The 25,813-nt window shown below is 38.8% G+C and overlaps 1 protein-coding gene across 4 annotated transcripts in view; it reads right to left on the bottom strand.

Annotated features, from left to right (window-relative positions):
• Positions 1-25,813, bottom strand: part of GALK2 (galactokinase 2) — a 48,997-nt gene that overhangs the window by 8,309 nt on the left and 14,875 nt on the right. For 2 of the 4 annotated variants that reach the window (XM_042875976.1, XM_042875978.1), the window contains exons 6-9: positions 17,113-17,211; positions 14,346-14,498; positions 9,223-9,433; positions 594-795 (exon numbers count right to left, since the gene is read on the bottom strand). In XM_042875976.1, coding sequence (XP_042731910.1) covers positions 594-795; positions 9,223-9,433; positions 14,346-14,498; positions 17,113-17,211 — 665 coding nt within the window. Of the gene's footprint in view, positions 1-593; positions 796-7,734; positions 7,933-8,003; positions 8,157-9,222; positions 9,434-14,345; positions 14,499-17,112; positions 17,212-25,813 lie in introns of those variants that run through there. The other 2 variants (XM_042875979.1, XM_042875980.1) reach the window with 2 other exon arrangements.

Raw genomic sequence — 25,813 nt, 5'->3', positions numbered from 1 at the left:
GTGTGAAGGCTTAGGTGAAGCTGTGCCAGCCACTGCATTGGTAAGCATGCTCATCATTTAAATGGCCAGCCACTTTCCAACCTATCTGGTGCACTAGTTAAGATGTCTTTTCAAGTAAAAAGGAAAAGATGCAGTAGCATCTAACAAGTTATCATTACGATTTCAAAGCAACCTAACAGTTAACTTATGCTCTAGAAGTCCCATGGTGACAGTTCTGAAATGGTTAAGTAATATTGAAAAGAGAGAGAGTTCAAATAAAGCAACTAAGACGATGCTTAAAGAAAACCAGTTATGACTTCTACAAGTTAAAAAAGAATAGCTAACACATTCTAACATAGCACTTGTGATGATGAATCAATCCAAAAGCAAAATCTGTAATAAAGCCATAAACTGCAGCTTTCATCTGAAAGTATTACACAGATGTCAGTAGGGAAACAATTGACCATGTAATGTCCCTGCAGGAGATTAATTTTGTAATAAGAGACAAGAATACTTTCATTTTAAAATTGCAATAGCCAACAACGTCATCTTTTCTCATCATTTCAAACAATATTCTCAACAAGGGATTACTCTTCCTTGTGGTCAGAACTTACAGGCAGATGTCTACCAGCCGATCCAGTTCAGGACAGCTGCATTCATACATTTCCTTGCAGCTGATATAGCTCTGGTTCATTAATTCTCCCAGCAGCTGGATTGCATTGTCAGGTGCTTCGCTGCATATCTTCTTAAATTCCAGCACTCTGGCAGCTTCGCTATACACATGCTTTGCACGCTGGTGTAACTTGAAGGTGGAAACTAAACAGAATGAAAATACGAAGCACCACAGTTATCAATTTTTACTAGGAAAGGAATAATGAAATATAAAAACACAGTAAAAGAATTATTTTTAGAATTAATATTTCATAATCGAACACTCTGTGCTGAAACTCTGCCAAAAGCTTCTGCCAAAACCTCACCCACATCTTTAAAAGCCCAAATAATGTGGTATTTAGATTTCATCAAAATATGATGTGTGTATTTTTCTAGTTTTATGACTTTATGCACTTATCAGAAAGAGTGTCATTTGAAAAATATGAGATTCAAACTATAGAGGAGTTACAAGAGCACTGGAGAGTGCCTGGTGCCCTGCGGGCTGCCTGAACCTGCTGCCCTGGGCACTGTGTGCAACTTCTCCAGCCCTAGACTGCATCAATTATTTAACAGTGCAGCCAGACCTTTCCCTTTCCCTTTCCCTTTCCCTTTCCCTTTCCCTTTCCCTTTCCCTTTCCCTTTCCCTTTCCCTTTCCCTTTTTTTACTGAGACTAATTGAAATGGCATTATTCATTCTTCCTGGTGCCTAGGTAAGGAAACCCTCTCTAATTTCCACAGTGCAGTCTCACCTCGACTGCAGATAATACTGTGTTAATGGTATGCTGAAAGAAGCAGGTGCTTTCAGTTTGATTTTGAGGGTTTATTTTTGGTATGTTACCAGTGTCCAGTGTCAGTGCTGCCTGTGTAGACATAAAAAGAGAGGTCCAAACAAGTCCCTCTTAGCACTGACCTAAGATCAAAGGCTGGTGCAAAGACTTCGGCTAACATTTTGTAATCATGCCATGAAAAATGGAGCAGTTCCTCTGGGATGGGTGGGAGGGAGCTCAAACCTGTGTGGCCATCGAGGCAGGGACCCCTGCCAAGCCTGGACAGTGGGGCGCAGTAAAGGGAATGTCTGTGGTTAAAAGCCCATCAAACTGCTGTGACTTAGAGGAGGGTTAGGCTGTTGTAGGTCATTATTTTTCCTCACTCAGTACCTTTCTGTTTATTTTAATACCATGGACTTGTAACTGCTATTGAAGAAGTATTACAGAAGCATGTATGACAACTGATGATAAAATTGCTTTACTTGAGCTTTTGGGGTTGTAAGTACTAGGTAAGTGAACGTAAGTCTTTACTTGGAACACCGGCTGTAGTATGTTTCATCACTGTAGCTCAAGCACCTCAGAGTATCCCTCAGTTTGGTTCTACATGTCAGTTCTCGTCCAGAACAAAGACCCTTTCCTGCTATTGGTTTCTGGTGCCTCTCACTGTTTAAGATGGCTGATGAAACACTCCAGCAGAGGAAAAAGGGCAAACAGAGACAAACAAGCCCTAGATTTGGAACTTGCCTTCTGACCTGGACACATGCAGTTCCTGTTGGGCTGTTCTGTGGAGACAGTCATTCCGGAACCACTTCAGTGATTGCAGCAATCAACATTTGCAATTGTACACTCAAGTCTTCCTTGATAGACTGAAAATAATATTCTGTCCAGTGTGAAGACTTTCATATGTGCTCTCCAGATTGCATCCCTTACTAAAACTTAACAGTGTCTGTATAACATCTTTTTATCTTTCCAGAGTAAGTGTAATTCACAACTGTAAATGCTGAAAATACAGTGCTGAGAGGGACATAAATAGTCTAAAATGATGGAGAAATATTGGACACAGGAGTTTTCTGCTACTGGTCATAATGCTTCTAGTGCTATGTATTTTGTAACTCAATACAGCCTGCTACTGAGAAACGCTCTGATGCTGCCTTTTGAGCAGGCCTCCAACTGCATTTCTCAGCATGAACAGAATGGAACAAAAACGACAAAATTGGGTGCCCCAGGAAACGTCTTCTTGTGAGTATCACAGGGGAAAGGTGTGTTCTCTTTTCCTGCTCAGAGGTGTGTTTCGCCCCACTGTGCTTTGTTACTGCTGGAGTTACTCGCGCTGTGTTCTGTGGGGCATGCCTTGGTGTTTGCTCTGTTAGAGAAAGGCTGCTTGGCATTTTTTAAGGATGGTGTCTCTTTAAATATGCTTTTCTTATAAGCCATTGTTTTAGAGCAAGGAGATTTCTAAATGTGCATTCATTTAGGGAATATCTAAAGTTGCGTGAGAGATTGCCATAGCTCACACTCTCTTGTAAATCACCATTGAACAGTAGTAACCCAAAGAATGAACTGAAAACGTGTCTGTTTTCAATTGTAAGGCAAGAGACTTGCCAAAAGCTGTGATTGATTCCGAGACCACCCTTTGGTAGAGCAATGTTCTACTGGCCAGATTACCTTTAAAATCTCTGCGGCTGTGTTGTGCTGGTCATGTTACGAATTGGAGCTGCAGTGGGCACCGTGTGCTGGCGGTGTGCCGGAGGTCTGAGCTGCGTCCTGGGCGAGGGGGAGACTCAGTGGGTGTAGGGGAGAAGTTGCTGCCTCGACACTGGCTTTCTCTCAGTGCCAGCGCAATCCTGGCAAGCGGTTCTCAAATGAGAAAGAGTGGCTGTGTGCTATTTTCAGACTTGTCCTTTGTGGAGATTTACAGAATTAGTATTGGGTAAAGTCTGCTATCGTTATGTTAGCTGATGGTTGTTTACAGACAGCGTTTTATTTCAGAAAACAATGTTTGTGTTTGGAACAGGTTTAGTATAGTTTGCTTTTCTCTCTGGCAGAATACTTGCTGTTCAGGTAGAACTTTCTTCAGGACAGCAAACACCTCTGTTCTCTGCAAGTCCTATTCTAAAGCAATGAAACAATTCGCATATTTTCAGCTATCAACACCAAATGCTTCTGGTAATAGAGAAACTCTGGATCTCTTCTGTTTGGATGGACAGTCCAACAAACCATCTCCATATAATAAAAGATAGCACAACACACATTATTTCCAGAAATTACATCTATATTTGAATCTTCTTGCTTGCATCACTGCCTGTACGTCAGACCCACCTAAGCGAATTGATAGGCCATGCCAAGGAGCTGTGGAACCCATGATTTTAGAAGGGTGCGGGAGCTGATCAGAATCTGTGTGCTTCATGGGAAAAGTACCACATCTTTTACAATTAAAATAAATCTCCTAAGTCACATTTTGTCACGGTTAAAAGAAAACTTAAGTATGCAAAAATGATTAGTTTATATCTGAGCTAGGCCTGCAGGGCCTATGCAGAAGAGAAACTGAAGCCCTAGAAGTAAAGCATGCAGTGTTACGCAGGACTGGCTTATAAGATCTTGTCTTCTTGGGCTCAAAGGACAGCCAAAAAGCAGGATTTAGGGAACCAGTGCCAGATTCTTAAAAGCATTTGGGTCCTTAAATCTATTATTGTTTATGGAAATCAGGTACTTAACCTAACTAAAAATATACATACATTTTCCTAATACAGAAAAGTATAATGTCCTGGTTTCTCCACTTAATTTCCAAATGAGGGGTGCAGACATCCTCAGCTCACTCTCCTAACAGTGGAAGGGCAGCCTGCAGAAATGTTTGTCCCACCTGAGGCCTGACTTGCCCTCTGATACCCATTTCTCCTGTGAATGGAGAGGAATGTAAAATCCCTGCTGCAGTGACATTATGCCACGCTGGCATGAGAGCAATTGTCCAGCACATGTCTAGAGTAATGCTTCTCCCATAAAAGGATCTCTGCAGTATCCAGTTCTCATGTTTTATTTGTTTAAAATGATGTAGCACCATTTGCACTGATGGAGATTTGTATCAGCGAGGGATCCAGCCTCTGACTAGAAACAGGCTGTCAAAAGCTGTTTGTTGAAAATCACCATGTATTTTCTCTCTGCTGCTTTCTGTGTTGCTCACTGCCATGCAACAGAGAGCTGTTTGATTTTAGACCTAGGCATGCTGGCACAATCAGAATCTTGGGGTCCTTTTTGTCTCTTTCAGAAGAGACAATATAGAGATTGATTTATTTTGTACGATATCAGCTGCACACCTAAAAAACATTTCTTGTGGACTGAAGTGAAGGTGAGCTATGTTGTTTATGGATTGGAACACATGTAGCTAAGGGAACATAAACACAAGAAGTCAAAATAAGCCCAATTGTAAAGTTTTTAGCACACTTCACCTGCAGTCACTGTCACTAACCCACCTTCAGGTCATTGCTCCACTAATTGCATTTCTACAAAAAAAAGCAGACATGGTCCTCAAGGAATCTCATCCACTGTTAACTGCTTTGTGTTACCACTCCACTTCTGTTTTTTAGAATGTCAGAGCTCTTGCTGACCCTCTGTGTACTCCGTGCGCCTCCGCTTGCTCCTCTACAGAGGACCTATGAGCAGCTAGATGCAGTTCCCTTACAGCCACTAAATGCCCTTGAAGGAAGCAGTGACATTTTCCAGTGCAATAATGTTTCACACTGCAGGGAGAACCTTGACATTTGTTAAGAGACAACTGACTAATGTTAATGGAAGTTAGTCCAAAATCCATATACAGTCTCTTAAACAAAAATCCTGCGCTATTTGTCCCAAGCAAATGTTAGTTAAATGTAAGAGAAAACTTTACTGTGCATTTGCAACTGTACGGTCATATTTTTTGTTTTAACTTAATGAAAACTGTGTAAACCTGTACTCTCCACTTAAATGGATTTTTTTTTTCTTTATAATTAAACACTGTGGCTTCCCAGCAACTCACATTATTTGCTGTAACTTCAACTTCAGCAGATTCCTTTCTTTAGGGGCTTCCTGTACAATTCTGTCTGACCTTTAGCAAAAGACCAGCCTCTTCAGGCTGTGTATTTTTTTCTAGCTGCTTTGGCAGCTTCTTACGATCTGCTTCACTGTAGATTAATGAGCTACACATGGCTGATGGAACTGTTAGAAATTTACAACGGGAAAAATTCACCAATACAAAATCATGTAGGGGACAGTTTCTACCAGCGTTACTCACATGGAACAGTACCTTTCTCTGTTAGGCATCCTGCTGATTGAACATGAAGAGGGTGAACGTTTCTGGCTCATAATGTACATAAGAAAATGCTGCCAGATGGCTTTAATTTGAGCCAGATTGTGAACCCCCTCCTCAAAGTGGGGAACAGTTATTCTGCTGGGACTGCTCAAATAACTGTTTGTAATCTGGCTCTCTGAAAATAAACCAAAGGACCAGTCATTGCTGGATTCAGTGACCCATTTAGCAGACACCTGCTCTAAGAGAACAGTAACTACCAGCTGAAAGTAATTCTCCAGGGAAATGCGAGCCTTAGCAAAACTGTTGCAATTAACCTAGACCATTCATGCCTATGCGTAACCTATGGCCCACCCAAAATGTCTGCTTCTACCTGTATGGGATCTGCCAGGAGTGGCCCATTGCTTGGGGGCTCATCCCAAGCAATCTGTGTCTTTCTGGAAGGAGAATGTTATGTGCTCAATTTCCTCCATGACGTGGATCAGGATGAAGCTGTCACCCCAACCCCCAAGCTGGGAAGCGCTCTGAGGTCACCAACGCGGAGATAAATTCTGCTCTTGTAAGACAAGGGCACTCCACTGATGCACAGGCACAGCTTTACATATTGCTGAGCAGCACATCTGTGTCCACCTTCACTTGAAGTCGTGTGTTATTTTCTGCACAAAGAGAGTAAAAATTGTTCTTGCACTGAGATCACCATTAATACAGATGACTTGGCAGTGGGAATGAAATGCTATTCAAACACCACTCGTTGCAACTACACTAAGGTTTAAGATTCACTGTCTTCCCAGGGGACAAACAAGAGGGCAGTTACACAGCCAAATCTTGATGGTAAACAGATACCTGTTATTCTGATGATGATTTCATTCCCAGATCTAAATATCAAAATTAGATTATAATTTTATATGTGAAAAGGAAAAAAATGTTTTAAAAATAACTGATCTAAGAAGGAAAAAACATCTTATAGTTAAAGGAATACATTATTTTACAAGCAAGTATCCTTTTGTGGTGAGGCTTATAAATACTTCACGTCCCACAATAACCACACACTAAATGTTCTGTGAAGCCTTCAACTCCAAGACAAAATTATGGTATAGCGTATCTTCAAATGTAAGAAATATTATTTGTTCTAGAGATGTTCAGAAGCCGCAAGTGCAATCCATGTGTAAACATTTGGAAGGGGGATTTAAACTCAGGATTGTGAGTTGGCCGAGGAACAGCTGCATGAGGCTTTATAGAGACTATGCAGCACCTGTACCTCTCCAAACCTGGGGAACAAGCGAGCTGCACAGTGAGACCCTGCAGGAGTCCTTGAGTACCTTCCTATAAAAGAGATTAGAAGTTGTGTATTCAGCCACAGCTTGAGACTTGCCCAAAGCCTGCCCATATAGTTTTTCTTTGGGATCTGGAGTTCTTCTTTGGTCAGCCTAACATATGTACGGAAGTTTGGGCAAGCACACAGTGTCATCACTGGAGGAGCAGATGAAGGAAAGCTGACTTCAGGCTAAAGTAACAGATGTAGCTCTTTCATATCCTTAAACATGAGATACAGGGTCTGTACAAAACATTAACTCTGGACTTTGAATAATACAAACGAATTGACTCAGTCACAGAGAAAACTCAGAATCCAGTAAATGATTTACCTGGTGTTTCTTATGCAGGTATTCTACATTTAACATTGAAATCCTGTAACAGGAAAGCTAGGGCAACCTTTACAAAGGAAGAAAGGTACCTTTAACTGCTAGGGCTCTTTGTTCACGTTGAGCAAAAGTTCAATGATATTTAGAAATACTCTGCAGAAATGACATACTGGACTGGTAGGTTTTCTCACATGAAGAAGTGAGGCTTTGTTATTAAAGAACAGTCGGAAAGTAGGGGGGAGATAAGAAAAATATTTTTGTCAAACACCCTCTGGTTTTCCAAAGCCAACATAAAATGCAATTTGTCCAGTGTGTTAACAAAACACACAACAGTGGATTTAGATTATTTCTTTGTCTGTCTCGTTTCTTTATTGTGTATAGTTTTACAGAAATCTCTTATTTAATTTTATATTGTACATGCAAAGAGACTTGCAGCATAACCCATTGTAATTGGCCTTATCAAATGAAATCATGGTCATACAGATTCCATTCAGCAAACATCTGCAAATACTATTCAGAGCCCCAGTATAACATTTCCTTCAGTTTCTTCTGTAGCTTTTGTGTTTCAACTTTTTATCCAGACCTTTTTTTCTGAAGGGGTGTGGAAAAACACAATCTGTAAAAAACAATTCAGTTCAACAGAACTGTAGAACTGTGTTTTGTAAACCAGGGGTAGGGATTACAAACCTCTCTGTGAGTTTTGTACACCTTCATGAAGGGGAGAGATAGGGCACAGCACAACACGCTCAGAACTCTGTAGTTTCCCATGAAAACGTTGCTGAGTGCACACACAGCTCAGTCTGTTCTTGTATGTACAGCACAGAGTTAACAGAGCTCTTCCTATGAAGGTAATGAGCTGGGTTAAGACACCATATTCCATGCCGTACCCCTCTGGCAATGTAATTAGACACTAAGATAATTTTATGCTCTCTGATATCACTGGCTTGCAAAAAAGGTTATAGGTTCAGGACCTGGTTCCTGGTCAATGTATAACATTTACAGTTGTTCCAGATGTGCATATTTTTTAAATATATGCATCAGTATGTATATACATGTTACTGATATACATGCAAACAAATATATACCTCCCTGAAACCAGTCTTGGCAAGGATATAATTTGGCTGTGGAAAACAGTAGAGGCATTAAAGCCACAGAGAAAACAAAAAAGTCTGGGTTATTTAAAATTCATAAAGCAAGAACCTAATCTAAATTGGAAATGACTATGAATGCAAATTAACGATTTCATAAATGCTCTATTATTAGGTACTATTAGCAACCCTACTATATACATCTAAGACAGTTCTTTCTTTTAGAAGTCATTAGTGCCAATAATCAAAACTATATATAATAATATATAATCATATGCAAGAATATTTGGGAAATACTTTACATAGTAAATTGTTTACCTGCACCAACATTTTTATATCTAGATCTGGATAGGTAGATATGTATATACAGAAACAGGAACTTCTTTCTCAGGAAAGAGTGACCTAGGAGACTTGCATCCTCATGTAGGGTTTATGAAGTGATAATGTATTTGTCCATTCAAAAATAGAAACAAGTCTCCACCTATGCTAGCCCTGAACACCAGTTCAGAGAGAGCAAACAGGACTTATTTGATTGATGCTGTAACCAGCCAAAATGTCTGGTTTTGTTAGAGATTTGGCTTAAAAAGGAAGCCTAACTTAAGACTTTTCTCTTGAATCTATCTGGAGGTGACTCTAAACTAGTACAGACTAATCTAAAATCTAATCTGCTACTTCTTCCACTGTGTACCCATTCTACTATTTAGATTCTCACGATTCTGGAGTATTCTGGCGAGACTTGCACACCACTTATTAATAAAGAGCAATTTTAGATAACACAAACACTGTAAAGCAAAGAACAGTATTTCATATATGCTTACCATTCTGCGTGTTTTGACTCAGGATCTGAGAGCGGAGCTCCTCCAGGCTAATTCCCAGGCATTTACAAATTTCCTCTGTGCTGTACGGCTCCGGATGCAATACCTCCTCGACAATGGTCAGCATTTCCTCCAGGCTAACTCCTAGGCTGGCCTGCACATCTTGGAGTCTCAGCATTTTTTTCCAGTCCAAACTTTTTGACTTTGAGAGAAGCTGAAATTTAAAAAATAAAACATGTTGTGCTTCCCAGGTTAAAACTAAATTGTCCATCAGCAGCTTTAAGACCCAAGTGCTCTTTCAACTTATTAATTGGGAATTATCCATGGCCACTTTCTATCCTTGCACAGTAGATATTTATGAAAGGTCTGTGAGTGAGACATTGTATGATATCAAATCAGCGATTCCTCCTTTTCTATGGATGTCATTACTTCAAACAATTTTTAAAATTTCAAAGCCACATTCAGACTATTGCTTGTACAAATGCTACAGTATTGTAACACTGCAGGTCCCCAAGGAGTCTGTTTCTACACTGTTATAATTTGTTCTAGCATTGAAGACTAAGATGCTTCTATAGTTGAACTTGAGGAAGACACTACAAACTGTTCTCATAATAGCCCTAAAAATATAAAAGATATATTTGCAGTAGAGAATGAACAATAGCTTTCCCATACTGCAGCGTTCAACGTAAACTTAAATAAGTCCATTTTTTAAACATAAAAGTGAAAGTTTTGAGCCCTATAAGAAGGTTATGATGTGTTAGTTAGAATCTGTTCCATTCCTATACGATTTCCATTGCGCTAACTAGTATAACTAGTGCTATATGTGCTAACTACACTAGTAAGTGTACCTAGCCATAGGTATACTTGTTTTTTCCACTCCAGACAAGTAGGTCATGCGTAATGTATCTTTCTGACTTCTTGGCAGTTGAAGGCAGTTACTTTAATGCACCAGAATCCTAAAAGGAAATACGTCAAAGAGGTTTTTCTCTAGAAAGTTGCGGCATGCGATGATGTTCCCCTGTGTCTAATGAAAAAACTTGAGCAAAACAACTCATATTTTCATGAGGTGCAATGTTCTTAACATTATTAATGATAGAAACACGTTAAGTGGTCGCTGTGGGAGCCCAACACCCTCGTTTTAACAGATCAGTACTGAGATAGATTAGCAGAAAAGTGCCAATATCATTTGACTGCATTCACTGCCTCTAATCCTTCATCATTTTAATTGAGATTTAGGCTTCTATGTGTACCAGATCAGGCTGAATGTTTGCAGAGAGTTTAAAGCATTGCAGCAAAATCAGAGAATGGAATCCTTTTCCCACTCAAATCCATGTTGAAACTTCTCATCAGCAAAGCCCAAACTTCACCCAGTGTGTCTTGTTATTCATTTCAATAAACAGTGGGTTTGAGTAAGATTGGTTTGAAAGCATTTAGGTCTCAGTCCAGCAAAGCAATTTAGCACATGTGTAACTTCCTGTATTCACATACGTGCCTGAAAAGTATCTACATTGCTTTGTCTGAAGTTGGAACACGAGGTTGTTGTTTAAGCAAATCTATTGCCCAGCTTTCTGCTGTAGATTCTCACCCTCTGCTCTCCTCCAGCAGTACCGTTGCAGGAACTTTTCCAGTTTTGCTTTATTATGGTACGTAAAAGTTAACTACTTTTGGTGCCATCTAGTGACTTGCTAAGATTTATGTGAAACTTAATAGGGCAGGACAAAATCCAATCAAAATCCTAATCATCTGACTGTGACGCCATTTAAAACAGTTTTGTGTTCAGTGGTAGTGAAAGAGCAGCAGCAGTGTGTAGTGACTAATGCGGAAATCAAGGTGAGACAATTTTCTTGTGAGAGACTGATTTAGTTATTTCTGGCCTATTTTTTTTATAGAGCTTCTAGAACTCTATAGCCTCAACTTAACGGTATGTTACCTTACTTATGGCTCAGTTACAATAACAATTATTGCTTCAGTTATTTTATCTAAATATTCGTTACCTCCTGTGTTGGTGTGTGTTTATGATATGAATGTAAAAACTTCTTCCCTAATAATTGTAATCCTAATGTTCAGCAGCCCCTGGACTTTATTATCAGAAGTTATACAGAAATAAGAATTTAGAAAAAAATAATATAATGTTCTACAAGGCAACAAAAACGTTTCTACTTGTAAAACACATAATCCAGTTAGAGTATTTGTCACAGGTTCTGTAGCATCTACTGTCATTTCTGTTCTTCAGTGGAGATGCTGCAGTTTAGAAAAGCAAACTGCACTGAGTTTTACAGGTAAAATGTTCCAGATGGAAACTGATCCCTTCAGCTCTGTGAGCAGGCCTTGCTGGGAAAAGTTTCATGTTGCTTATAATAAAGTTTCAACTATAACAGCATTGGAAAAAACGTTATGAGCAAATAAATGTTTTTGTTTTGTTTTTAACAAATATCTATCTGCAGCAGCTCAAATTGTAATGGATGCAGAACAGAGATGGGAACAATCCCATCTATTTTATGTACAAAAGTAAACCCGGTACTGATCCCAGAATTGGATATTTTCTTGCTGATCTCTGACTAGATGAATTAAAGATGTGGACAGCATCCAGCTGGCTCTTAACTGTCAGGATATAGCATCTGTAGTCATCATTGTCTTTTATTGTTCAACACAGGCACACTGGAGCACTGTACTAAGAGAATGATGGGACAAATACAAATAGAAGAAAGCCTGACTAGAGTAAGTATAGGAATGCTTCGCCCTTCTATAGCAACATCCCTTTCTTATACTTTACATTTCTGTAATACCACCTGAGTGTTTTTCCACATTTAGCAAACATCAGCTCAATAAGTACATGGCATCCCAGTTGCAGAAATTCTTGGCTCCACTCTAGCTGAAACTGAAGTGAACCACACACTGTAAAGTATGGGGATTGCAGAGCATGCATTAATGCTCAGTCATCCTGCAGTGTGCACTGCACAAGTGCTCTGATACATAAAGCACAGTTAATTTCCTGTAGAATTGAGTGTTCTGAGGAACATAATTGACTTTAAACATACTGTTTAATGGTGCACAGGAAAGCGATGAGAGACAAAAGCAAAGGCAGAAGAAGAAGAAGCTCCCCAGAACAAATGAAGCAAGCAAATGAATGACTGCCTAGAAGGGAAGGGTGCAGAATCTGAGAAGGACAGGTTAGGATGCTCAGGAGCTTACTGTAAGACAGATTGATATCAAAATATTCTGCACCAGTGCCAGTTGAAATACATGGTGTTGGCATCTTTACTTACAGAGAGCTTTCTGCAAACAAGTAAGCAATATTAGAATGACCTAAAGTGGAAGAAGAAAAAAAAAAAGCCCATCCTAGAAAAACCCAATGAGAATTTCTTGTAAAGCAAAAGACCTGTGAAGTCCAGAATGTTATTTCATATTTCCATTAGCTTAATGGTGCATAAATGACTTCCCTGCTTCCACTTACATGCCTGCCCTCCTTCACCCCACTGTGACCTCTTCCTAAAGACAGTCTTTTCCTGACTCAAAATATTTTTGTAGTGTGTGCAACTTTCCATCTGGGTAGCATATGTTTTAAAATAGACAGGTGTATGTTGTTAGTCTACTTAAAGTCATGGATCTGCTAAAGGTTCCCATTTAAAGACTGCATCATAGCTAACAGTAGTGTAAAAAAATTAAAATTGTTCATTGCCATCATTTTAATAAAGAGGCTCAATAATTTAAAGCAATTTAGAAAACTGTGATTCCATTTGCAAAAAAAGGCATATAGAACAATACCTTAAAAGGTCTTCCAAGGCATTTACAGTTACAGTTTGCCTTTCAAAACATACCATCTCCAAAGGCTCCTTGTGCCTTATGCATAATAATTTCCAAAATAAACTCTTCCTAAAAGATGTAGTCAATCAATTATCCTGAATTTGATGTTTATCAGTTATGCACGATCTAGCACACGGTGAGGTCTTTACCTTCATTTTTCTAAAGGCATAGGAGTCTTTTTATTAACTTCATTGACAACTTAAAATGTGCTCATTGGTGCTATTATTTTTACCATATCTAATATACACCTAAAGTGTAGCTGTTTTTCATACTTGAGTTGAAATCCCATTTTAAAAGCCACCTGTTTTACTTCCCTCCTGTAAAAATATCCCAACTTTCATATTTTACATTACATTTTGTCAGTATCTTTTAAGGTATTCAGCAGGTTTTTTTTTCATTATTTAACATTAACTATGGCATTTTCTTTCACAGAACCATTCTGCCAACAGGTGCTTAAAGTACCTGTTTGTTTAGATTGAGTGCAAGAGTCTAACCTATATTTTGGCCAACTGGTTTGTGACAAGGAGTTCCACACTGTACTTTTTAAAACTTTCATCTACGCTATGTGACCCAAATTTGTTTCTTTAACACAGCACTCCATGTGGGCTATTACTGCAGTGAATCTTTATGCTTAGTCCTCATTTAACTTAATAAAAAATCCACTGTATTTTTATAACAGACTCGAATCAAACCCTACATCCTCATATTCCCACATGTATGATCTACAGAATCCACAATTAAAGCAGAACTTAGATTTGTCATGCTCAGATTCCATATATTTTAGAGATAATTGCCAACTGTAAACAGGCAGTATAACTTAAATTCTGGGTTTTACACTAACATGCATGCTGCTATTCAGCATTTCCAGTATTACTTCCAGGCCTCCAACTAGTAGCTTTGATGTCTTCTAAATCCTCGAAAATACACATCTATTGCCATATATACATGTAAACATGTGACCACACTGGTTGCTTTCCATTATTTGTCATTATTCAGCTTTAATTAGAAACAGTCTATCTCATTAACTCAGAGCATTTTTTGCTGAAAAATAGGCATATTTCCTCCATTCAAATATAACACAAAATAAATTAAATAGAATTAAAATCACATAATCTTCTATATAAGGGCATAGTCCTTGCACTTCCATTAAACTCGGCAGGAATTGTTTCTGCAGAGATGGAAGTGTCTGGTGCTGGAAAGAAAAATGCTCCTTAACATAGCATCTAGCCAGGTGTTAAGTAAAGATATGATTGGTCAGAAGTGGAGAAAGGCACATATTTAGATGAAGGTTTCATTAGAGTTTGACATAAGCCATACGTTACCTTTGTAGCCAGACGACACTCCATTACCCTAATATTGTAATGAGAAGTTGCTGCTTTATTCATTTCAACACAACTGTTAGCAATAACAAACGCTGCTCCGCTTGGAAGTCTAACATCAGTTGCCCTCAGAGGACTGAACTCTATCAACTTGGCCTATCGAAAGAAAAATGACTGGTTAGTTTTAATTTACTACTAGCTAGCAGTGCACTTAGTTCTATAAATCAAATACAAATTTGCATGTTTTTTCTCTTGGAAATCCAGGGACACTTAATGAAGGAAACTGACATGAAACAGCAAGAAAAGAGATCTAACCTCATTGGCTGAGTTGCACATACATTTCAACCCCTTCCCTTGTAGTTGGATTTTAGAATGTTTCCCTTAAGTCTTTGGGTTTCTTCAGCATTTCACAGAACCCCACCCAACCTATTTTTCTTGCCTGTTTAAGACAACAGTTTTCCTTTGATCTACAGAAAAGTACCAGACCTGGCTGAAGCTAATGTGTGTGCTACTAGAATCAAGCAGCTTCACATTCCCTTCCCTCCACCAATATCTGTCTCCCCCTTATTTTTCTATTTTTCCACTATGTCAAGAAGATTTAATTCACTGAGGTACAGCATATTACCAAAATCGTAGGGTTGACTGCAGATGGTGATCGTGTTACATACCAACAATCAGAGAAACGAAATAAAACTATTTAAAAAGTAGTTACTATCTTCTTTCTTCTGATATAAGAGACTGTCTTGCCTCACAGATGCTTTACATAGGCCGTGCAAGATGTTCCCAACATTTTGTGACCTTTTCATGGAATAAGCTAGGCATCCATTAATTAAATAATTCAGGATGTAATGTAATCAAGAGATTAAATTCACATCTGGTTTCTCATTAGGACAAGTTGTAAATCATGTGCCCTGCTTTCGCTACTTAGTATAGACTGTAACTCTGCAAGCAAGGATGCCTTTACTGGTTTTGGCATTTTTCACCCCCAGAGAGTTCCTTGAGCAGCTAGAGTGCTGAATAAACAATGACAAATCTGCTTGTACATTATGTACAGCATGTGTGTTACTCCCTGCCATTGAGATTCTGGACCACGTCACAAAATTACTATCAAGACAGACAAGCTTGCTTACATTTCAGTATACCCTCTAAGAGCTACAACGTTCAGAATGTACCTCTGAGCTGGTCCAGTCTCCTGTTTTTGACAGCAGCCTTGAATTGATATTTAGAAGGAATATGAAAATAAGACATACATAAAGCAACCTTTTTTTTCTTTTTCTTCTGTTTTGCGATGTATTTTTCCAGCTTCCCATAAGGAAAGGTTATGGCAGTTCTACTGGAAGATTCATCACATTTTGTTTAATAGAAACACGTAGGCCAATGTTTTATTAGCACCCAAGAAGGTCCTTTTTGAACCCTTTTTAAACTTTTGTCTTCCAGAATGTATGGTATTTCTCAATTTAACAATGAATGCTTTGAAAAAACAACTTCCTTGTTTGTTTTTGAACAAGCTGCTTGTTAATGTTATTGTGTTTCTATTAGTTCTTTGGTTACGAAAAACAATGCATTCTCAATTTACCTTCTCTTGTCCATTCACTATTTTACATTGGCTTCAAAATACCGCCCTCCAAGACACTGTTTTTCCAAGGTGGCGTTTTAAATTTTTCAGCCAATGTTCCAACTTGTCTAGCTCTAGTGTAACTTCTTTGAAATGGGTGGCCAGAACTGCATTCATCTGCAATTGCACTGAAGCAAAGATGTTTTCTGCTTGGTTCACAATTTCTCTTTTAATCTTTCCTTTGTTTTATTGACCACCACCAACATACATCAGGAAAATCCCTCTTACACGATCCTCTGTGTGTATGCCAGCAAAATATGCAACTTCCTTCACTTTACGAGGAGCAGTATGAGGTGTGAAGGAAAGGTGTAGCATAGGCAAGGGTAATGTGAAATTGAAAGGAAATATGTCATGATGAATTACATGAAAAATAGCTTGTTTTCTGTGTAAACTCATTCAAGATACAGCATTAGGGCACAAAATCTGTACAGATAATAAAATTACTTTAATTTATAAGCAAAGTAAAGGTCTCCTATGAAAAGCTACATTAATTTCAGTAAATGTATTTTGACACATTTTAGTTTTCAACACTCCTGTGTGTCTTGCAACCGTGGATGAACACCACTGTAAATTCAACTGCAAGCACTCGTGCATAACTTGGCAGGTCCTGCATGTGGTGGCTAGTCCACCTTCTGTCACCGCGGTTAAGACAGCTGAATACCTTCTATGACACAATTCAGCCAATTCTGGAATTAGCAGAACTGGGGAAAAAATCTCCATTGTCTTTCTAACTTGACCTGGCAAAACTTCTTAGAAATGTTCGGTTACAAAAAGTTTCAAGAAAGCATTTTTGTAATAATTATCCCATTTGCACTGAATACAAGGCATACCGACTATTCAGATTTCATTATATGGGAAGTCTTCTAAGTTCAGTGATCAATTAGCTGAATAGTGTGGAACCTGGACCTCATGCATCTTTCCCCACATCTTTCCTCCTTCTCTCCATTTCTATTTTTTACCATCTTAGTCCTTCAAACTGTCATACTCAACTGTACAAAAGATTATACATATCATTCCTATTTCATCTGCAGTGGTGCTTATCCTGCTTGCCAAGGTATTCCAGTTTCTTGTCATTCTGCCAGGTACACATGAAGACATTGCTGTTTACATTAATTAATGTTAAACTGTTGTCTTAGATTACAAAGATTCACATACAGTTCCTTCTTCTGCCAGAAAAGAGATTGACTGGTCCATTCCTCCACCTTCTGTGCCAATGTAACGTTCACTCTTGGTGCAAATTTCTGCAAGTTCCACCTGAAAAAAAACCATTAAGTGTGAAGCTTCAGCCAACATTAATGATGATACTTTTGCACTGCTTGCATATGAACCAGAAAGTGAAGGAGATAATGACAGCTCTGAGACCATTTTCACACACTGAGTAGTAGAAGCTGGTATGAACCAGGTTGCCACATGGCCTCTTTTTCCTTTTATTCTAAAGAAGAGAATCAACTATGCAGCCTCCACTGGGCCCACCACAGCCAGCTTTTCAGAGTAACTTTATTTAGATTCTTAACACTAGTAGCTGTCCTCACCCACCTTCCTCATTCACCTCACACTCCTCCACCCCAATAACTAATATTCTGTTGATTTATTAGTTGAATCCATATGTGCACTTATCTTGTTAGCTTACAGAATTATGGCAAATTACACTGTTTTAATGCACCGACTCAATAATCAGAAGTTATGGGTTGAAGCTAACTCAGAAACCCTTTCTCACTGTAAATACTCTAATCAGTGATGCTTGTCATTTCTCTTTGAGATACTGTACTCCTCTTACATTGTTTATCTGACATAATTTGTAAGTGTATGTGATTCACATTCTTTTGTGACGTTTTAGGCATATCTGTGCATTGTGATACCTGCAGGTCAGAGGATACTATGGGAGTGTGGAATATCACTATCGTAACTGTCAAAAGTAATAATTTACAGGAAAGCTTTCAGCCATCAGGCCAAGTCAAAACAGAACACCAGAGAAGCCGTGGAGAATAGCTGAAGAACACAGACTTTTTCAGAATGAAGAAAGTCAAAGGAAAGCACACATCCCCATACCATGACCCGTACCAGTTTGTTTTCTAAGTGCAAGGTAACCACAGGAAAGATGAAAAAAGAACTTTGAAATAAAGTTGCTGTCTGTTTCTCAGTCTGGTGGCAAAGTCAGATTCAGATTCCTCACTCCAGATGAAGCATCACACGACTTAAACAAGCTAACCAGCAAGGCAGGGACATTAGCCAGTACAGAACTGTAAAAGACAGCAGACAGAGGCAGTAAATCAGCATGCTAAGAGTGAGATACGTGCAGTGTGTCTTCCTGCTGGCTCACTTAATTTCTGTAATGGCACCACAGACGAAGTTGTAAATGTGGTGCTTAGATCAGTGTAATCAGGCTGAGCTGCTTGCAAATGCAGTAACAACCATTTTACTCAGATCACAATGCAGTTACGGTCAACAAACCTCAAAGCTGATAAGCAAAAGTTATCAAAAGAACATTTACAAATTACTCCAAAACTGTGCAGACTACATCTCTCTGAATCAAACATCAAGGGGGTTTTGAGTCATCATCAGGGACTCATGCTGGTGTTTCTGTTTAAGCAGATCCCCTTATACAGGTGAAAAGACCAATACGTTCTCCTCATATGGATGTTGTACAGGGTAAAGGACCACTCACAAGAGCAAGAGCACCAATGACAGAACGTGGGAAGTACAAGCAGCAAAAATGCTCTTCTTTTCTGTGCTGCCTTTCCTTTGTGTATTTTTTCAATGAACTGAAGTACAGATAATACTTTTTTTCCTAACATACAAAAACATTACTCATTTTAATTTTTTACTTTTTAGTGAAAATAATTTCTCTGTGCCTTTTACTGAAGATCAGGTTAATCGGCATTTGTTTTTCCTCTCCTGTCCCACATCCATAGCAAGAAGTTCCATTTCCAGTTTGAACCTTGGACCTCTTCATCCACTCAGCATTTGTCCCTGCTTCACTACAAGTTGGAAATAATTCTGCAATGGTAATGCATGTGATGCTGCTTTTTTTCTCCACTTCATGCGAAAATTCTCAGCAAGGTTCTTCAGAAAGGAAGAATAAACCTTTACACAAAGCAGTCTCTGGATGAATTCCTTCCTACATGTGAAGGAGTGCCTATTTACAAGCATCTGTTGCTGGGACATGGAAATGCAGGCATACTTCAGACAGTTCTGTAGAACCTGTCTCTGAGAACAGAGCATTACCACGTCCTTGACTTTTGCAGCAACTGGCAGGAGACATCAAACTGGAGTTGATGAATATTATTCACTGGCAGCAACAGAAACTTCTCCACAGTGATCATACCAGATACTGGTGATGTACAATTAAATAGGAGGTGTGGCTTTGCAAACCTGGCCTGAAGCACATCTCCTAAGCACTGTCACTGCATATTCCACTCTTGGACACAGCTGGTTTTGCAGAAGTCAGAAGTGGCGCATTTCAGCCTTCACTTAGCCTGGCTGCGTGTCCTCTTCATATACAAATCCAAATTGCAACCACTTGATTGCTCAAATCATTTAGACTTTCTGAGCCTGGGTTTATTAAATAAATATCAGGAAAAGTCTCACAGAAGAGGAATGTTAACAGTGAGGACAGTGCCACTCTCCTGTCCCTTTACATGGCCTGGTGAGCTGTGCCTGGTTAAGCACTGGGCCTTGCTCCATCCCAGCTCACCAGCCATCCAGCTGCCTATGCTGGGCTAGCAGTGCTCTTTGAGCTTGAGCAACTTTTGTTTTGAAACTCAGCAAGGATTGGCAGGACCACCAAGTAGTAACTGGCAAGGGTTGAGAAGAACCCTTTCCACAAGACAGCCCAAGGCTTCCCTGAAACATGATTTGGTTTCTAATTTAAACAGGCCCTTGCTGACACAGGCAGGCCTTCTAATACTAGGATGAGAAGCATGTGAATGGAGGGGAAAGCGTCATCTGTATATAAAACAGCTTCTACTCACTATTGAAACAAATGGCCAAATGTTTGCCTTTTTGCTAAAATGAATGAGAGGGCAAAGTTCAGAGGAACTGAATTGTAGCACTGGAAGCTAATATGAAGATTAAATTGGAGAGTCTTGTGTACATACTTGATACTTGGAAAAGGATGGACTGAAACCGTGAACTGAACCAGGAAGTCTGGACTCAATTTCTATCTCCACATTAAGTTTCCTGCGATTCAGGAAAAGTCCTTTTAATTCATCGTGGCTCTACTTCCTCAATAAAATGAGGAGTATCTCCCCTTTCTAGGTAATTAGCAATTTCTACTTGGGATTCCTATGAATACATTTGATCATTCCTAGAAATTGGGAAAAAAAAAAAAAAGAAAAAAAAAGAGCATATATTGGTACATGAGTTCTCTTAAGGCAACCACATAAAACTGCTCTAAGGAAGAAAAGTGCCAGAACCTTGCAGTGAGAGGAACTAACATGTGCCCGTCTCAGAGCAGTGCCTCGTTTCTATTCAACTCACAATACCCAGACCTTGGGCAGGGGCTGTTTCAATCCTTTGTCATTCATCGCTCACTATAGGTAGGTCTCACCTGTAGAAATACAGTTTCTCAGATCCCAGATTTCACTGCACAGTTCTCAGGAGCCCAAGTGTATGGCTGAACAGCAGCTAGGCAGACACGATTCTTTCCCCTGGCTGTACCACAGCTGCTGCAGAGCAATCGGAGTTCTCACAGCCAGATCTGGGGGAACTCACCCAGGCCACACCACAGCACCACCTGCCAGGGCAGTGGCTCAGAGGCAGCAGCCACTCCCCACTAGGCTAAAAGAACAACTACAACGCATATAAAACAAACAGTTCCGTTCCTACGAATTCTGAGTAGCAGGAATAGGTCCTGATAGGTGTTCTTCTAGGGCTGGGTGGAAGCAGACATTCCTTTTTCATGAGGTACTACAAGGAATACTGTTGAAAGACTAAACCCCATCTGCACACAGACTATACTTCCATCCCATGTATTCTGATCCATATTGAGGTCAATTTCTGCTAACCATAAAACATAAATAGTTCTGTGCACCTAAGACACGTGCATGATCTTCCCATCCCTACTATTTCAAAAACACTAATAAATCCTAATTTAAGTCTTCATAGAATTTTACATACTTTACCTTAAAAGCATTCCTATAATTCCTGTTATCTTCAATTTAGACACAGCACAGATATTTACATGATATATTCAAAGTCATGTGAATCGGTCACAAAGCTGAAATAAGAACTCAAAAACTTCCCTACTTCCAGTATTGCAGCTTATTTCTCTAAAGAAAATGGTATCAGGGAAACGTCTGCTGGTTGGGCTTAAAATCTTTTTAAGGTGACGGTAATGAAAAGTGGAACAAAAAGATACTGAAATCAAAGTACAGTTGGGTCTGAATAGCAGCATTTCAACTAAAAACAAATGACTTAATTCATCAGATGAATCAGAAATTCCTTGTCCCAACTGTTCTGTGATCTGTATGCTACTGGCCTCTGGATTTATTATTCTCCCAGGAAAGTTGTTCTAACAAGACAGGCTAGACCAGAACTTCATTTGTGAATAATATATATCATGTAGACAATAAATCCTAAGCTGTCACCTGCACTATTTAACAAGCAAAGCAATATATTTAATGCACCCTTCCTCTTTCCCTCCCAAGCCCTACACTAGCCAAGAAGTATAACATAATGCTCCTGAGTTAGTAGCAGGTTTTCAGTTAGCTAAAACCAATTTAAAACCTTGTTTCAGAATAAAAACACAGACAAACATAGCATATGCTAACATAAAAAAACCACAGTGGATCAGACTAAATCCACATCTATTCAGTATTTTGTATCTGAAAGTGGGCTCTCAGTATTGAGCAAAAGCCAAGTGTAGAAGACATTTCCCCAGTGCCTGATTTTTCGACAAACAGCTTCCTGAGCTGAACGTGAGGTCTGTGCTCTTACTAACCAGTGATGGATTTCTTATTTATGAACTTGTCCAGACTCTGCTCTAACCCATCCAAAGTTTTCCCATGTGGAACATCCAGTAACAAAGACTTCCACAACTTCTCAGGTAAAGAAGCATCTCCTTTAGTCGATGCTGAACATGCTCCTGGCTAGCTTCATTTGAACTCTGGCTCTTACAGTGTGAGAGACAATGAACAATTGATTCCTATCCACTGCATCAGTTGCATTAATATTTTATGGACTTCTCTCACCTCTTTTTAAAGCACAATCTTTCAAAGATTTCTAGCACTTTTATTCAGGTCATTCTGTTATCTCCTGTAATCATCCACGTGGCTTTTCCCTGAACTTTTTTTCAGGTTTATTATCTTGGTTTCTAAGAAAGAACAGAGGCAGACTTCCAGCTTTCCTAAGATTTTCGGAGACAAAATTTGTGATTTTTATGTGGCAACTGAGCGACAAAAAATGTGTCCATATGCGTTTATGCAGACATAGGATAATGCAGCCCCAGCCAGTTCAGTACTATTATTGCACCTCTTTCACTGATCTTGTGACCATGCCAGCCACTGCTGTGCAAAGTCCCTTTGCCTATACCTGCTGTGTGCACTTAAATATCAAGCTGTTTTGTACAGCTGGTCTGTTTAGGCTCTGAACACGTGAGAAGGGATGAGCATAACATGGCAGTAGTAGTAGCTGGTAGTTAAATTTTGCAATCTCCCTGCTGATCTGTCAGGAAACACGAAATATTGCAACTTTTGAAGCCAGACCCAATATGATGCACACAAACACAAGCAGTACTTTTATATCTGTTGGCAAGTACATATGCCAGATTGGCTGTGCATGAGCGGGGAATGTTTAGTATCAGTGAGTTACATGAGATACTAAGCTTAACATTTTTGCTGTTTATCCAACGTAAAAGATACAGCACATGAAATGAGAATATGCTTAACTAAAACAACAAAAAGCGACAACAGTCAGAGTAGAGTCACAGTGCACTTTTCACTCACTTGCCCGATAAACCACTAAGCATTAAGATATATTTAAAGCAGTAATCTCTTTAAGGAAGATGCTGTCTCTCGAGAGTTTCAAAACTGAACCATTAGGTTTTAAACAACTTTAATTGGAGCACTTGGAAAAAGTGAAAACTAACAATACATAAAAAGTATCTTTTTCAGGCTGTCCCCTTCTTCTTCATTCTCTTCAGAAGCTTAATTCTAAATTATGCTCAGAATGTATCCTATTGCAGGAGGCAGCACTTAACAAGTTTGCCTATCAGGCAACTGGCTCCCATGTGCAGGCCTAGCCATGCCTTTGATCTAAGATCTCTACTACCTACCTCTGCTTTTTGTTGGAAACAATTTAAGGTTCTCTCTGATAAGAAGCAAGTCAGTCTTGGGTTACAAGGAAAGAAATTACTACCACTTAAGCCTGTTTTATCTTTGAGCCACAAGATTTCCTATCCAGCATGCAGAAAGTCTATCTAGGAAATCATATTAGTGGGGATATAATTTAGTCCAACAAAGAAGGGTTGTGATTTTTTATTATTAGTAGCCTTATGTGTAGTTACTCTAGATAGAGATTACTTGTAATAAGAACTCATCAATAGCTCTGCACTGTGTTAGTTTCTTGTTTTTTTAATGGCAAAAGTGGATTGTCAGTGAAGTGATACTTTCCACTAGTGTGTATTTTTCTCTGCATGTTTACTTTTCAATGTGAAACACCTAACATTCAGGTTTTAATTTTCAACTGAGTATTTCAGAAATGCTGAAGAACTGATAAAAGTATTTTTCTGACTATTTCCAGGCACGATCCAACATTGTGTTATGTTTGGCCATTCAGCTGTGTGATAACTTACAAACCACCCAATACAGCTCACTTCATTCTCTGCTGCTCCGTAATTTAGTTTAGTTTATTTCAATTTGATGCTATTAATAATGACCACGGATGCCTAAAAGGTGTTCAGGTATAAAATGTGTAATAAAAATTAACAAAATTCACTTACAAACGTTTTCCTAAAAATAGAATCCTCCTAAAGAATTATCTGAGTGAGAACAGATAAGGGACTTTCAACTTTAATAGTCCCCTTGCTCCCAAAGAGGCCAAGGGCCAAATGCTCTGATTTTCACTCGGTGCAATGGGTCTGGACAGTATGTAAACTGTGACAGAATTTGTCCCTATATAACTGTCACTGTCAATATGTTCCACACCAGTGATCAATCCCTTTCAATCTCACACAGACCTTTAAAGAAGTAAACTTGTGTAAGATTAAACCCCTTAAAAGAGTAAGACAATTAGTGAGTAGGAGACAGACAAATATTTGTTAGTAAAACAGAATTAGTGTTGCTTAGTACTTTTTTGGAACAGCTTATCCTACATTACGCAGAAACTCGATATATACAAACCCAGAATGACAGCAACCAAAGTGAAGCAGCCGTCTCTATAAAACGATAGCATTAAATTACATCTACCTCAGTGATTTTTTGTAAGTTCACTCCAGCCACAGTTAAACATTTTCTATATGTAACAAGACAGGAATCGTGATTGCTAATCTTTAAAATGAAAGACCAATTTTCTTCCTGTTTTAAAGTTTACAGTTCATGAAGGGAAGCTCTGTGAAGAGAATGCATTCAAGAGCTATTCTTAGACTGACATTTTCAGTGATCAAAAAAATCAATTCAGCGAGGAGATTTAACTGATTTGATATTTCAATCTCTATTGAGCCAGAATTCCTGTATGTACATTTGGTTTCTCTGTGGCAATACAGAAATGGCTCTCATTAATATTTTGTCTGGAAAGTCAGACTCATTCTGCTCCTTCCCCTTACAACTCTGAGTCGGAGGTCATTTCATGGCAAATTTAGAGCCCAGTAGATTTTCTATGAAATCCTGCAGGGATTGAGCTGAAAGGTGAGAAGACACCATTTAAGTGTAAGAAAACATTCTCCGTCACTTAAGGCATATTTAAAGTCGTGAGATATGATTTTTTTTTTCAATCTTTGCGTGTTTTATTTGTATATGTATGCATGAAATACCTTCATTTATTACAGAATGATGTTCCAATTCTGAGGTTATTTCTACTACCAGGAATGTCCTTATTTTTAATACCTGTTCTTGACTGGGAATAGCCTGATAGAAGTTACCATCTGCTTCCAGTTTGCATACAAAATCCCAATTAGCTAAAGTTCATATATGTTTTGCAAGGCAATTGTGCATACTTTTTTCAGAAATAAGAAAGTATTTGTCAGATAGCATCTGAATGTGCTCATAACCACAGCCATCTTAGCTTGACTTTGTCTGCCCTCTAACATGCTCAAATAAAAGATCATCAATTTGGCTGATGAAAGATTACAGCCTTTGATTACCACTGCTATGAAGTACCCTGTTTCCCCTTGATTACAAACACACAGAGTCAAATTTAACAAAGAAGCCTGATTTTTAACTCCATAGGGAGAATGGACCTTTAGCATTTCTCAGATTTGCCAGTGCTCTGAAGTACAGCAGCTACGTGCCATTTTCTGTGTAAGCAACTTGAGTTTCTTATAGAAATAACCTCGGTATGGATTTGTCAAACATTTTTGGTGCGGCAACAGTATAAAATGATCCTAATCAGAATTATCAGCACACATTATTAACTTCAAAGTCACGCTCTCAATATGAATATTTAGGTTTTCTTGTTAAATACGTAGATATTAAAACCCTGCTGTGCGTCAGAAAAATTATCGTATCCTTCCTTATTGTACACAGGTTTCAGAAACAAGACAGAGAGATGATGGCTCCTCTCTTCTCCCACTGAAATCAATGACATTACCGGGTAAGTTAACTGTTAAATAGAGGTCAATGTTGAGTATTTTGAAAATCCCACATTCCAACTAGTTAACTTCCTATGCTCAATGTTTTACATTAAATTAAATAAACCTTAT

The sequence above is a fragment of the Lagopus leucura genome, unplaced genomic scaffold (assembly GCF_019238085.1).
Source record: "Lagopus leucura isolate 7727_CA_CO unplaced genomic scaffold, USGS_WTPT01 Super-Scaffold_100015, whole genome shotgun sequence".
Classification (NCBI taxonomy): Eukaryota; Metazoa; Chordata; class Aves; order Galliformes; family Phasianidae; genus Lagopus; species Lagopus leucura.
Note: the sequence above shows the minus strand (reverse complement) of the source record. Positions and strands in the feature narration are given on the sequence as shown.